Source organism: Pelobates fuscus, chromosome 12 (assembly GCF_036172605.1).
Source record: "Pelobates fuscus isolate aPelFus1 chromosome 12, aPelFus1.pri, whole genome shotgun sequence".
NCBI classification, from domain to species: Eukaryota; Metazoa; Chordata; class Amphibia; order Anura; family Pelobatidae; genus Pelobates; species Pelobates fuscus.
The window spans coordinates 56,801,070-56,815,939 of record NC_086328.1 but is presented as its reverse complement, the minus strand read 5'-3'; the positions used below and the strand labels follow the sequence as shown (position 1 = coordinate 56,815,939).

General features: G+C 45.9%; 1 protein-coding gene across 2 annotated transcripts in view; it reads right to left on the bottom strand.

Moving 5' to 3' along the window:
* Nucleotides 1-14,870, bottom strand: part of LPCAT2 (lysophosphatidylcholine acyltransferase 2) — a 1,632,697-nt gene that overhangs the window by 156,087 nt on the left and 1,461,740 nt on the right. The window contains exon 13 of one of the 2 annotated variants that reach the window (XM_063438673.1): nt 613-711. The exons of the other annotated variant lie outside the window; for it this stretch is intronic. Coding sequence (XP_063294743.1) covers nt 613-711 — 99 coding nt within the window. The remainder of the gene's footprint in view (nt 1-612; nt 712-14,870) is intronic. 2 annotated transcript variants of the gene reach the window in all.

The window sequence follows — 14,870 nt, the reverse complement described above, 5'->3', positions numbered from 1 at the left end:
AAAATTGAAAGCGCTTCAGACTGGGTTTTTTGCCTTCTTTTGGATCAACAGTAAAAGCATATGTGAGGAAGGCTGAACTTGATGGATGCTTTTCAGTTATGTAACTATGTAATGCAATAACTTGGCTCTCCCCAAGTTAATCTAGACATTGACTCCGTGTTCACTGTGCCCTGAGAAGTATCAGCTACTTCACTGACAAGGCACAAAGAATGATAAAACGATAGTCTGGGATTGTTGTATCTCTAGTGCAGAGAGAACTTGCCAACAGTTAGGTTATTGACTGCCCTTATGGGTGGGATCAGTCTAATATGTTTCGGAATATGTTCTCTCTCTAATGGCACAAGTGAGCTATATTGAGACCTGAGCAGGAATTTACCGAAGTGTAAGCTACTTGTCCATTCTCAGAGTTCTTGTATTCTTTGTGTTTGTTAAAGGATAATTGCATTTTTTTTAATTTTTTTTTTGTACTTCATAAGCAGTAATCATAGGTGAACAGCAAATGACAACAAACTGTATGTATACATCTGGCTTCAAAATTTACAAAATGCTCTCCTCCTCCAAACAAGAATGAGGCATTAGTGTGTCTTTAGGCATTTAAACATAGGCACTTACCTTGAAGGCCATTTTAATGGTGTCTTCTGTATTAGCAGGATTGCAAAGAATTGCTATGCCAATTACATACTCTCTGAAATCTATGGTACCATCTTTGTTCTGCAGGAAAACACAACTAATTAGAATATATTGAAGAAGCAAATATGCCTGGTAGTTGAGATGACTTTAGATTTTCTAAAATGCACAAGGTTATTCACTGAAGTGTAAATTGTTAGTAATTCAAAGTGAATTCCAAATGTAATCCCAAATAGTTGAATTGGCAAAATTATCCAGGATCAGCTATGGCTATTATGACAGAAAAAAGAAATTCACTTTCAATTTACATTGAATTCACAACAATTCACACTACATTGCATGAGCCGGACACATACAATGTGTGTGCGTGTGTGTGTGTAATGTTGTGTATATAGGATATAGAATGCACACCATAACAATCTCAAAAAAATATTTAAATTTTATTATGTACAAAAAAGTACCAGAATGTAAACATATAAGAAAAAATAAATGTAAACAAAGTAACAGAAGTAAAGGCAGATACAATAAAATAATAGTAATAAATTACCAAAAAAATCCTTACAAGCCTCAGACAGAAACACGAGTCACCAAACCCCCCCAACGTTTCGGCACCAACTGGCTGCCTTTATCAAGGGTACCTTGGACTGCACTCCTTTACTGCCTATCAATATATGTAGGTCCTTTTGTGTTTGCACTTTTTCTGCCTCATTTGTTCTTCATGAGGAAATAAAAATGATTATTATTACTTCTCATCCTACCCTTGCCTCCCCCTCTCCCCCAAAATAAGGAGGAACAAAAATAAGGAGGAACAAAAAAAATAGGAAAAACTTATTCCAGTACATAGGCCAGGTTCTACCAGCAGTCTGATTCTCCTCTGTTTACATTGCTCCCCCTTTTTGTGCTTGGAGTAACACTTTAACCAGTAAAGCTACACTTCATACAGATACTAGTGTTAACTCATGCATATTTGTAATTTGATTCCTGAATTAGCTCATTTACTACAGATTGGTGAGTCATAATAAAAAAAAAATCATATTCACGGGAATATATTTAGGTGTCTGATCATTCCCTTGTGAATGCTAATAGTGTGGAATGTGGTCTTTTTAAAGATTTTAGTATATATAAATAAATATATAAAGTGAGAAACAGACTTCAGTGCTAAACAGTTCTTTTTGAAGTCTTCCAGGGTCAAGCCACAAGAGAAATAACATTTAGAAAAATACATCTAATAATGAATTATTTTTTTTATCTGGACTTCTCCTTAATTACAGAGACTCCTAGTACCCAAAGTATCTCTTAAGCTTAATTGATGGATATCATAATCCACTTAGCAATTCCACTATGTGACATGTACTCATAACTGCTGTTATAATTGTTTATGTGCTATTCCGCCTCCTACCCTAGCGATGTACCCGCACCCCCCATACCCCGCACCCCGATATAACCAGAGCACCCCCAACACCAAGCGCGCAGGCAGGAACAAGAGCTCTTACAAGAGCTCAGTAGCTAAGGGAGTATGAAGAGCATAGCAATCCCTGTAGTGATTATATCTGTCCCCTACAAACATGAGTCAAGGCTGCAAGTTAGAGGGTCAAGTCATTCTGTTTATTGGCACCCAAAGGGCTTTCTTTTATGCAGGTTTCCCTTAGATAGGACCACCCACAAGATTTTACAGAACAGCCAATCACACACGTACATTACAGAAAACACTCCCAGCAATTACACACAAAATCCTCCCCTCTGCCTGTGATATAATTATGTTACACAATGGGTTAACATAATTATCACAGACAGGAAAAATAAAGTTTTTATACATACACTGTAACTTTAAAAATATACGTCCAATCTTCATAAAAACTTACATATTCGAACTCAGCACCCTTTAAACATAAACACTCTCAAAAATCATACAAATCCCTTCAGTAGATCAAAAGTTAGACAGAAGTCATTTATCACCGTTCCATAGATTTGGGCTGTGCGGTCGGTCTATTTCAGGCTGAAAAAATGTGCGTTCGAATCTTCGAACAGGACTTAGTCTCTGCAGCTGAAAGTTCAGTGTAGGAGAAGGTAAGGGTCAGCGGTGTTCGGTGAAATGTGTAGCCGATTTCGGTTCCATGAATTTGGCTACACATACCGCTGACCTCGTTCAAATTAACAAAGATGACCGCCGCCACGTGTTGGTTTGCACGAACGTCCACCCAGCATTCGGCAACTTACCTACAGCAGGCTCCCAGCCTAGGAGGTAAATTGCCTGCACACTTCCACTTCTGGGTGGTCCGCCTGTTTTGTACTTGGTAAGTAAGCCCCATTTACTGAACCAATTGGGAGAAAGCCAGGAACAAGTTATTTTACAGGTCTGGGGACATAGTCTTAAAGGGGCATTGTTCACCAAAGTCACAATATGTCCCCAGACGGTTCTTAAAGGGCCATACACACCCAATAAAAGTCCACAAGTTTTCAGGGGCACAATCTCCCAGGGGCCATAGTCATGAGGAAGGAGGCTGGCAAATAGGCTTCTCCACAACCCAGGGAAGCAGGGCAATATGTAATTTAAAGGGACAGTTACAAATGGCAGTTTGTAACAAACCCTCAGGGAACGAGGCAGGTTGAAGCTCCCCCTGCCCCCCCCACAATAGCAGGGTCCCTAAGTTCCACTCTGCCACCCAAGCTTTAAAAAGGACATACCATAAATTTAACCAATTTCCAGCTGACATCTAGGGGGAAGCGACAGATAGACTGCGAAACATACTAGCGATGGAAATAGAGAGAGGGGTTCAAACGATAAATCTGAAGCAGAAATACAGCAAAAACATATTGAAAATCTATTAAAAAAAGAGAGGGAGAGAGAGAGAAAGTTGGGAGCAGGAACTAATTGTATATATTAACTGAGGAGCGACACAATGTTTGCAACCCGTTAGACTCTACGAATCACACACTCCTGGAATACAAACAGGTTTGATGCCACTCCGCCAGGCACAACCACAAGACCTTCCCCATCAAAGTTATACGGGCGTATTGGAACAACCTGTTAAGGGTAATATGTTATCAGAATAGTTCTGTACACCCAATGTTATGTGCAAAATAGCTCACTAGCCACCCATGTTTCCTACCCCAGCGGTGCACCCGCGTGACACTGCACCCCACTTGGGTATTTACTTGTACATAGCCCATCCACCCCCGGTTACTCCCCTAAGCCCGCCCATGTTGCCCCCTCCCCCCCATACCCACCATAACTCATGGTGCAATATACACCAATCCGATAAGCTCAGTCCCACTAAAACTACTGGGGACACACATACCTCAACAACCCACATACCGCAACATAGGAAGATAAGTACTGATGTAGATGGTGAAACTAGCAGCCCTTTCCATACCACCAGCTTGACCAGCAAGCAAAATTGGTGCCCAAGATTACTCGTGCACGACAATTGCACCAGGAAGTCACCAGCCCATTTTACAGACCCCAATGTTGATTATTTAATCACATAATGTGAGGGGAATGAACACCCCTCATAAGCTCAGGATGTTACTCAGAGACGCGAAACTAGCTCAGGCTGATATCCTGTGCATCCAAGAGACGCACTTCATCAAGGCCAGAACCCCTACCTTTGGAACTAAGGACTACCCCATACAAAATCACGCAGCTCACACAAAGCGAGATGTGTGACAATTCTCGTTCATAAATCACAGGCATTTGAGCTGCTCAAATTGACTACAGATAGCCAGGGCAGATACATCATACTGGTATGCAAAATAAATGACACAACGTATACAATAGCAAATATATACAGCCCTAACATAAACCAGAAGAACTTCCTCCATAAGGTGTTAATGAAACTAGATCACCTCCAAACTGAACAGCTACTTATTTGCAGGGACCTTAACTACATTTTCGACATAGAAACAGATACCTCAGCAACCCCACAACAACCCAGACGTAAAGTCTTACAAACACAGTGTATGTCTATAGCTAAACTGGTAACCAAATTTAGCCTATATGACTCATGGCGAACGCTCCACCCGGGAGAACGGACCTTCTCACACTACTCTACAGTCCACAAAACCCACTCCAGAATCGACCATATATTGTATATCAGCCCCGACATTACTCAAAACCCTGCAGTGCCAGATAGGTGACATAATGTGGTCAGACCACGCCCCAATAACTCTAACATTGACGGACACATTCCAAACTAGAGGTCAAGCTCCGTGGAAGCTCAATGAATCATTGCTTGCTGACAAGCAATTTAAACTGAAACAGCATGGCATTAACCCTGTGGCAAACCTAGCCACTTCTGGACTGTGATATATCGAGGTTGTCCGCAGGCTGTAAGGGGGGACTGTATATTCTATATTGTATGTGTACTCTCTAGGACCGTTCGCATGCTGGCAGCCCTAAGCTACCAGCATGCAAACCCCTCGTTTGACGAATTGCGGCTATCCGGGCCGTTCGCCAACCGAATACGGGCTCCCCAGGTGGACCACACGCTTAGAGTCATGTGGCGCTCATTAACCGATTGCAACAATGTTGCAATCGGTAATTAAAGGCTCTCCTAGGTGGCTGTCGTTCGGCTACCGACCATGCGGCGGTCGGCCATCTTGGATCCTTTGTCTCTCCAGCGGTGTTTGGGCGTCGAGCGCCTGGTACTAAAAACGGCTACTCAATGATACGAACACCGCCGGACTTCCAGAGCGTTCGGGAGTTCCGCTCTCATCACATTGTGTTCCCCATCGGTGTTCGGTAGTTTTAAACTGAACTCGATGGCTAAGTGTATTTCATGCGGCGTTCGGTCAGTTCAGCTGGGAGCTGAGCGGTATTCTCCCAAAAGATGCGCTCAGATCCCAGCTATCTACCGAACGTTCGGTCACTTAAATCTGCCGAATAAAACGTAAAAACCGTATTTTAATACAGATTGTCAGTTCTGCTGCACGAGGGGATAATCCACTTAATCGTCCATTTTAGTGGGAGTATCCTTCTCGTGCAGCACAGCCTGTTGGGAAAATTACATTGCATGATGGGAGAAATCCCCTGGATTCACTGTATGGAAACCCCTTGCATGGGGAACTGTATAAATATGCCAGCTGTGAATAAAGCCAGTTAGTTTACTCCCAAACTGTGTTTCGTCCGGTTATTGGGAGGATTGGGGATATTGCCTTACTTTTCAGCGCTGACTGTGGATGTACCTGTTATACCAGCGGAGATCGTGGATTTTTTTTTTTTTTATTCTTTATTTTTGTTAGTGCATGATATAACATTTTGGCTTTCTGAACCACAACAGTTGCAGTAAACCATTGGATAACAGTACATAACATGTTATAAAGATAGATGTGCACATTTTTTTTTAAAAAAAAGTGAACTATAAATGGATATAAACAAAATTGTCAGACATTTTAAATGGTGAGTAATGACAATGCATAGGATAAAATAAATGTTGGCTATATATATATATATATATATATATATATATCTTATGAAGTATTGACATCATTGTAAGCATTGAAAGCCCGAATCTTTCTAAACGTTATACACATTGAAAAAAAATTTCAGCTAGTATTTCTGGTTATACGTCTAATTATGTTGTCACAGGTTAGGATATATAATATGTACTCTTAATAACCTCAAGTGTGAAAAATGCAATAGTATTAAGGTCGGTCATGATAGACTAATCATGGCTTGTAGGTGGGCACAGTAGGATGCCTACGGCTATCTATTAAGGGCTATAAGCCTGCTTCCACCTGGGGGCCACATACATCTCTTGTGGCCATTGGTATGTTGTCTTCTTAAATTAAATTAAATTAAATTGCAGATTAAGCCTATCTACAGCAAAGCAAACATAGTGTGGCGTCTAGGAGGACCTGTCTCGGGTAGTGGTTCCTATATTTAGCAGGCTGGCTGCAGTGAGATTGTAAAGACTGCTCTGCGTGCCTGTAGTTACGGGTTTAAAAAATAAAAATTTGATGTATTAAGCGGTACCCTGTAGTGCGAGTGATCCCACCAGTTTGGGGCTTGCCCTCGCTATGTGGAATATCTATGGTGTGATTGTCGGCTTGAGCCCGGCTATGGTCAGCGGGCGTGAGAACGTGTGCCTTGGTATGCTATTTGGGGGGTACTGGGCATCTCGAAGTGTGTTGCTATGTGTTCTTCCCCCCCCCCCCCACCTTGCATCTGCATCTGCATGACCAACATCATATATAATGCTAGATATACATATATGAGTAACAAAAGAAAAAGGGAATGAAAAGGAAAAAACAGCAACCATCGTTTAGAGCAATCGATAAGTGATGAACAGTATACTAAAACAGTAAGGGGGCAGTTGTGTGTTGCCTTTATAGCTAGTCTGTCTCTTTGCAAAGTTTACGTTGCTCACATTTAACAGCTTGGCGGGTGAGTCTTCAGGGATAAGGGCATCGGACAAAAGAGTCAAGTCCCAGTGGGCCACAAGGTAGGTACCAGAGTTCTCATGCTGTCCGTGCAGTACCTGTGCGGGATGCGGGGCCCCTCTCTTATTCACGGGGGTTGTTCTCCGTCTGTCGGACCATTCTGTGGCAAGTTGCGAGCTCTGTTCTGGGTCACCCTTCTCGGTGTCAGGGTCATAGCGTTGGCAGCTTCGGCTGTTCCCTGTGTTGGCAGCGTTGCAGGCTGTAGCTGCAACGTGTTGAGGAGCTTTGCAGGGTCCTCCCCTGCAGACAGGATCAGCACTGTGTCTTCGTGGGGCACTACTAGGGTTCCAGATGCTCCCCACCTGTATCTGATATTATGGTCTCGTAGTGTTCTGGTGACCGGCTGGAACCGGCGCCGTTCTGCCAGTATTGCGAAAGGTAGGTCTTCAAATATTTTAATCTGGCAGTTGTCCACGGTCACTGAGGCTTGGCTTCTGAATCGGGTGAGGATGGCCGTCTTGACCGCGATGTCTCTTGTCACCACTATTGTATCTCGTGGTGCGTCAGCAGGGGCGGTGGGAGCTTTCCGAACCCTGAATGCTGTTATCAATGGAGGTGCTTTGTTGTCCCCCCGCACGCCCAGAGCCCTGGCAACCTTATCAGTGAAGTCCATTAGGGCCTCCGGGTTCACAGTCTCCGGAATCCCTCGCATCCGCAAGTTTCTCTTGCGGTGCCGGGCCTCGAGAGCGGTGACTGTCCTGGTCAGGCTCCGGACCTGTTGGGCCATAGTTTCCAGCTGTGCTTGGGTCCCAAGTTGCCGGCTGTCCCTGTCTCCCTCTCTTGTTTCTACTTCATCCATACGGCGACTTAGTGCACCGACCTCCGCCTGCACTCCAGTTAGGTCTGTTTTCCACACCGCTCGGAGGTCCAGTAACAGCCTCTTAATGTCCCCTTTAGTGGCTGGGGTTGTGTCGGCGTCCGAGTCCGCCCTGCAGTGCACTCCGCTATTCGCCCGTGAGGCCATGGATCCATCTTCCCCCTCGGAGCCCTCCGAAGTGCTGGAGTCTCGTGGTCTGCTGGGGGCCATCTTGGATTGGGCCTGAGGCCTCTGTCCGTCGAAGGATCTTCGGATGTCAGGTTGGTAAAGGCTTTCTGAGTAGGCTTATTTTCTGTTTTTGCGCCCCATCTCGATTGTGGAGGTAGTAGGCACAATTTGGCTCTTGTTTTTGGCCGGTTTCGTGGCTTTTTGTCTGTGAATATAGTCTATGGAGCCGGAGCTCTGCATACATGCGTCTGGTCAGTTGCTCCGCTGGCCACGCCCCCCCCCCCCGAGATCGTGGATTTTAATATTGCACTCCGCTACAAACCCAATGGCTAGCCCACAAATCAGTGGTGAGGGTAATTTTTTTTATTAGCTGAGCCTCATACATTAAACATACAGCCTAAACCAAACTTCTGACACTACTGAGGCAGCTGCGGGACGCAACCACCCAACACTTCATCTCCCCGTCGCCCACATTGCAAACCACCACTGACCATAGTCAGTGCCATTGACATTGTCATTAATGGAACATTTTCAGGCTGGAGAAAAGTGGTAAGTGGTGTCCCTCAGGGTTCTGTTTTAGGACCGCTTTTTTTAAAACAATTTATAAATGATCTTGAAATGGGCATTGAAAGCCATGTTTCAGTGTTTGCAGATGACACAAAACTCTGTAAAGTAATAAAATGTGAGCGGGATATGGCTTTTCTGCAGAGGGATTTGTATAGATTGGGGGATTGGGTACTAAAATGGCTGATGAAATTTAACGTAGAGAAATGCAAAGTTATGCACTTTGGGGGTCAAGAATGCACAAGCAACTTACACCCTAAAAGGCAGTTGTAGCGGAGCGCTAGTCTAGCAGGGACTTTTCTCTGCTGGTTTTCTCCAAGATGACTTAGGAACAAGGAAGGTAATCCACAGGAACAGGTAAATACAGCAAGGCAAGACAAGATTCTCCCAACACCTCCCCAGTAACTGGACGATACTCAGTTTAGGGAGAATAACTGAAGGTTTAATGCTGGCACACTGCCTTTTATGTGATTTTCCCGACAAGGTTACCACCCAGGTGGACATTGTGGGGCACCAAGATACAAAGTTCACAGACCAATGAAACAGGGTTATACATAGAGACACTCCCATACAGTATTTACAAGCCCTCCCCTCTGACTGGTAGATAAATGAGGTAGATAATGTAATAACTCAATTATCTCCAGGCAGGATAAACCACATTTTTCACATTTTCCAGAAGTACCCCAAAAACATTACATATCCCCATAAATGGCACATCCCTGGATAGCTCTGATCTGGGTGAGCAACATATCCAAAAATCACCCAGATCAGAGCAGAGGTTCACAAATTCTGTGGAAGTCACATTTGACCGACTGCACGCTTACTTTCATGCCCAAAAGAGTTCCAGAGAATTAGGCTGTGCGGCCGGTCTATCTTCTCATTCAAATACTGTGTAAATTGCACAAACGGATCCATTCATGCACAACTTTATTGGATGTATCTAGTTCGGTAGATTGTGTTTACCGAAGAGCGCTCTGTTTGTGCACTTTTAGGTGCACTTCAATGGAGGTGGAAGTCCCAGTGGTGTTTGCGCCGTTGAGTGTCTGATTTTAGTTCCCTGCACTCGACAACCAAATGCTGCCTTTGTTCGTGTCCCAAGATGGCCGCCACAACGTGTTTGTCTATACGAACAGCAACCACCCAGCCGACCACTTAGAATGTTCGTGTGGTTGCGGTTTGTGGATGTGTGAACGGAGTTAATGAGCTGCACACTCTATAGCTGGATGGTCTGCTGTTCGGTAGTTTGTTCGATTGTTGTACAAAACCATGGGAACCACTTAAGGGAATGGATTTTGACGAACGGCCAGGCGAAACAGGGGAAAACTTAGGCTACAAAGCCAGGGGAGTAAGACTCGCGCAGTTAGGGTTACTTTCTCACACAGTGGGTCAAGGAGGGGGAAACAATGGGGATACGGAGAGCCCAGAGCTGAGTCCATTCCTCTACACTGCCCCTTTTGAACACAAGCTGGCATACACAGTCTGACCCCACACGGATCAGCTTGGATGCTCACCGATTATTTATAAGTTCAGTATGTCTAGATAACCCATCAGCATTTCCATTTTGCTTCCCGGGGCGGTAATGGATAATAAAATAAAAAGGCTGTAGCGCCAAGCTCCAGCGCAGCAGCCTAACGTTGTTGCCTGCCACCTGGTTCAGCCAGACTAATGGGTTGTGATCCGTGAGCAAAGAGAAGATCTGTCCATACAAATAAGGTTGCAACTTCTTCAGGGCCCACACCACGGCCAGACACTCCTTCTCGATGGCGGCCTAGCTTACTTCTCTGGGTAGTAACTTGTGACTGATGTAAGCCACGGGATGTTCTCCGCCATCAGGTCTGACTTGGCTCAGTACTGCCCTCAATCCAAACATAGAAGCGTCTGTATGAACAAGAAAGCATTTAGTTGGATTGGGAGCTGCCAATACAGAAGCGTTGACAAGTGTCTGTTTCAGTTGTTGGAATGCCTGCTCACACTCCGGGGCCCAGACTACTTGGCGGGCAAGGTTCTTGTGGGTAAGGTCAGTAAGGGGTTTGGCAATGGCACTATAGTTGGGCACAAACTTCCTGTAGTACCCTGCGGTCCCTAGAAAGGCTAGCACCTGTGCCACTGGGCCACTGCCTCAATTTTATCGGGTTCAGGCTTCTGTTGCCCACATCCTACTCTGTGACCGAGGTTCTGTACCTCAGCCATACCATTATTACACTTGGCGGGCTTAAGGGTTAGGCCTGCTTCTCTGATCCTATCTAGGACCACTCCTATATGGGCCAAGTGCACTTGCCAGGTATTGCTAAAAAATGGTGATATAGATAGGCACAGGCGTGGATGTGTGAACGGAGTTAATGAGCTGCACACTCTATAGCTGGATGGTCTGCTGTTCGGTAGTTTGTTCGATTGTTGTACAAAACCATGGGAACCACTTAAGGGAATGGATTTTGACGAACGGCCAGGCGAAACAGGGGAAAACTTAGGCTACAAAGCCAGGGGAGTAAGACTCGCGCAGTTAGGGTTACTTTCTCACACAGTGGGTCAAGGAGGGGGAAACAATGGGGATACGGAGAGCCCAGAGCTGAGTCCATTCCTCTACACTGCCCCTTTTGAACACAAGCTGGCATACACAGTCTGACCCCACACGGATCAGCTTGGATGCTCACCGATTATTTATAAGTTCAGTATGTCTAGATAACCCATCAGCATTTCCATTTTGCTTCCCGGGGCGGTAATGGATAATAAAATAAAAAGGCTGTAGCGCCAAGCTCCAGCGCAGCAGCCTAACGTTGTTGCCTGCCACCTGGTTCAGCCAGACTAATGGGTTGTGATCCGTGAGCAAAGAGAAGATCTGTCCATACAAATAAGGTTGCAACTTCTTCAGGGCCCACACCACGGCCAGACACTCCTTCTCGATGGCGGCCTAGCTTACTTCTCTGGGTAGTAACTTGTGACTGATGTAAGCCACGGGATGTTCTCCGCCATCAGGTCTGACTTGGCTCAGTACTGCCCTCAATCCAAACATAGAAGCGTCTGTATGAACAAGAAAGCATTTAGTTGGATTGGGAGCTGCCAATACAGAAGCGTTGACAAGTGTCTGTTTCAGTTGTTGGAATGCCTGCTCACACTCCGGGGCCCAGACTACTTGGCGGGCAAGGTTCTTGTGGGTAAGGTCAGTAAGGGGTTTGGCAATGGCACTATAGTTGGGCACAAACTTCCTGTAGTACCCTGCGGTCCCTAGAAAGGCTAGCACCTGTGCCACTGGGCCACTGCCTCAATTTTATCGGGTTCAGGCTTCTGTTGCCCACATCCTACTCTGTGACCGAGGTTCTGTACCTCAGCCATACCATTATTACACTTGGCGGGCTTAAGGGTTAGGCCTGCTTCTCTGATCCTATCTAGGACCACTCCTATATGGGCCAAGTGCACTTGCCAGGTATTGCTAAAAAATGGTGATATAGATAGGCACAGGCGTAGTCTTGGAACCCATCTAGGAGTCGGTCCACCATCTTCTGAAATGTAGCCGGAGCATTTTTCATCCCGAACGGAATTAAATTAAGTTGGTATATGACGAATGGGGTGACAAAGGCTGACTTCGGGATTGCTTCAGGGGCAAGGGGGATCTGCCAATACCCCTTCCAAAGATCAATTGTAGTGAGTTATTGGCCCCTAGCCATCTAGTCTAATAGCTGATATATCCTAGGCATCCTAGGCATCGGATAGACTGTACTCTGCGCCCAGAGGGGATCGGATGAGCGTGATCAGGAGAACGGAGTCCGTCAGGCTTCCCCTGACATAGATGGACTCCCCCTCCTTACTTCTTACCACACGAACTGCTCAATGAATACTGGCAAAGCTTGTACAGATCAGATCAGGGCTGATCAGTAAGGACAGTAGAGTATAACGACTTTAACTACTGTGGCAACCTCCGGTAATCAACGCAGAAACGGGTCGTACCATCCCGTTTCGGTACGAGGACTACTAGGGAGGCCCAGGGACTGTCAGAAGGTTCAATGACACCCCGGTTGGAGCATCTTGTGGATCTCCTTGCGCATATTTTCCCATACCGATTCTGGGATTCGGTACGAATTTTGGCCTAATGGGAGTTGACCTGGGGTCTCTACCCGGTGAGTGGTCAAAGGAGTGTACCCAGGTACATTGGAGATGGTGGACTTTGAAACGGCACCCCGAGTAGGCAAGGCGTTAACGCCGCAAAAGCTGTTCTTTTTCCCGAATGTGAAGTCAGCTACCAAATACTCCTAAGCGCCGAACAGGAATCATACGAGTTATCCCCCCAAGTACGAGATGAGGTTCTGTATTGAGGGTCAAGCAGGATCTGTTTAATGGGGGCTACATGTCAGCCTTTTATGCAGGTCTTCCAGCAAGGGACACTCCTATAGGGACCTTGTGGAAGACTGAGACAATTTTTACATTAGCCAATCACATGCATTTACAGTATGGAAACACTCCCACAAGAACAGTACAACTACTCCTCTCTATCCTGGAAATAATTGGGTTAAGTGCTTGAAGTAACTCAATTACCTCCAGGCCTAGAGAATATCCTCCATTTTACAATACTGGTAAAAACACAAAAAAATACATATTTCCAAATATACCGAACTGAACCCCCACATTCAACGTATCCCCAGATAGCTTGGATCTGAGCGCTCAATATAACAGAACAGCGCTCAGATCCCATACATATAGTTCAATCGCCATGGAGCTAAAGTCTTGTACATTGTGCGTTCGACTAAAAGGATGAACTCCATGGGTCTACTATCTAGTACAGTTCCGTTTGTGTATTGTCAACTTACTGAACGGCACGGCGTTCGTAGGAATTTTGAACAGAGTGATGGATGATCGTTGATTTCAGTGGTGTTCGTGGGAAGCAGTGTCCCAAATCAGTTCCATGAATTTGTCGACAAAAACTTCTGAGCGTTCGAATGTCCAAGATGGCCGCTGCCACATGTTCGTTCATACGAACAACCACCACCCAGCCGACCGTTCAGGAGTTGGAAGTGTCTGCGGTTAACCACAATGTTAATGAGGACAGAAAGGTTAACAAGCAGCACACTTCCCTGCTGGGTAGCCTGCCATTTGGTAGTTTGTTCGTATTTGGGTGAATGCAAACAGAAAACATACGAACAACCGTCAATAACCGAACAAACAGACAAATCAGGTTTTAAATAATAATCCAAAGGCAGATAGGTCTGCCACAGACTTCTTCTCCTCTTATAGTTGTTGTACCTCAGCCCGCTACTGTGGGCTCAGCCGTTCTCCCAATTTGGCCTCCTCCCTTGTCCCCTAGAAGGTCGGGCAAGGAAAGATTGTCAAAGTCCTCAGAGATAGGGGCACAGATCGCTGCCACGTCCTCCGATCCTTCATGGTAGGTCTTCAGCATGTTTACGTGAAGCATGCGTTGCCTGCCATTTCCTGAGTAAAGGCCAATTACATAGGTGGTGTCACACTTTTGTTCCACCACTTGGTATGGGCCCTGCCAGGCGGCCTGTAGCATGACATTTCAGACAGATTTTAAAATTAAAACCTTCTGTCTGACCTGAAAGCTACAGTCCCTGGCCCCTCGATCATTTCTGGGCTGCCTGGAGATTGTCTCGGACAGACCGAGTTAGTTCCTCCAGACGGTCCCGGAACTCCAGAACTTATGGGACGATGGAGTTACCATCCTGGCTAACCTCCCCCTCCTAGTCTTCATGCATAAGGTCTAGGGGTCCCCTCACTCGCCTCCCAAAGAGTAATTAAAATGGGGAAAACCCTGTAGATTCGGGGGGCGGAGCCTGGCTGTGAAGCTGATCAGACGTGTGCAGCACGAGCTCCCATCTGAATTTAGAATAAAAGCAAAATTAACCCAGCTCTCAAGCTACAAACTCCACCAAATTGCACCACCCATGTAAGGGATGCAAGGGAGATCAAAACTAAGCTACGAGTGAGCCACTAAGCCACTGGGAACTCGGGGGATAGACGGCCTACTCTGGCGATAGACGTTCCATCTTGCAGCCTGGGTAGAGGTCATGCCGTGGGTGAGGCGGCCGATCACCCAGCCCGACGCCCCCTAGAAACGGATCCTAAAGCTGCAGAGGACCACCCACGAGCCTCCCTCTCCTCCCCCCCCGACAGTGAGGGATATCCCGGCACCAGCAGCATACCTATCGCAGATACTGCTTGCCCCAGAGACTGATCAACACATAGATCACCAAATCCAATATGGCGGATGCCACGTGCCAGTCGGCGGGCTTGGGGGCCTGTGCAG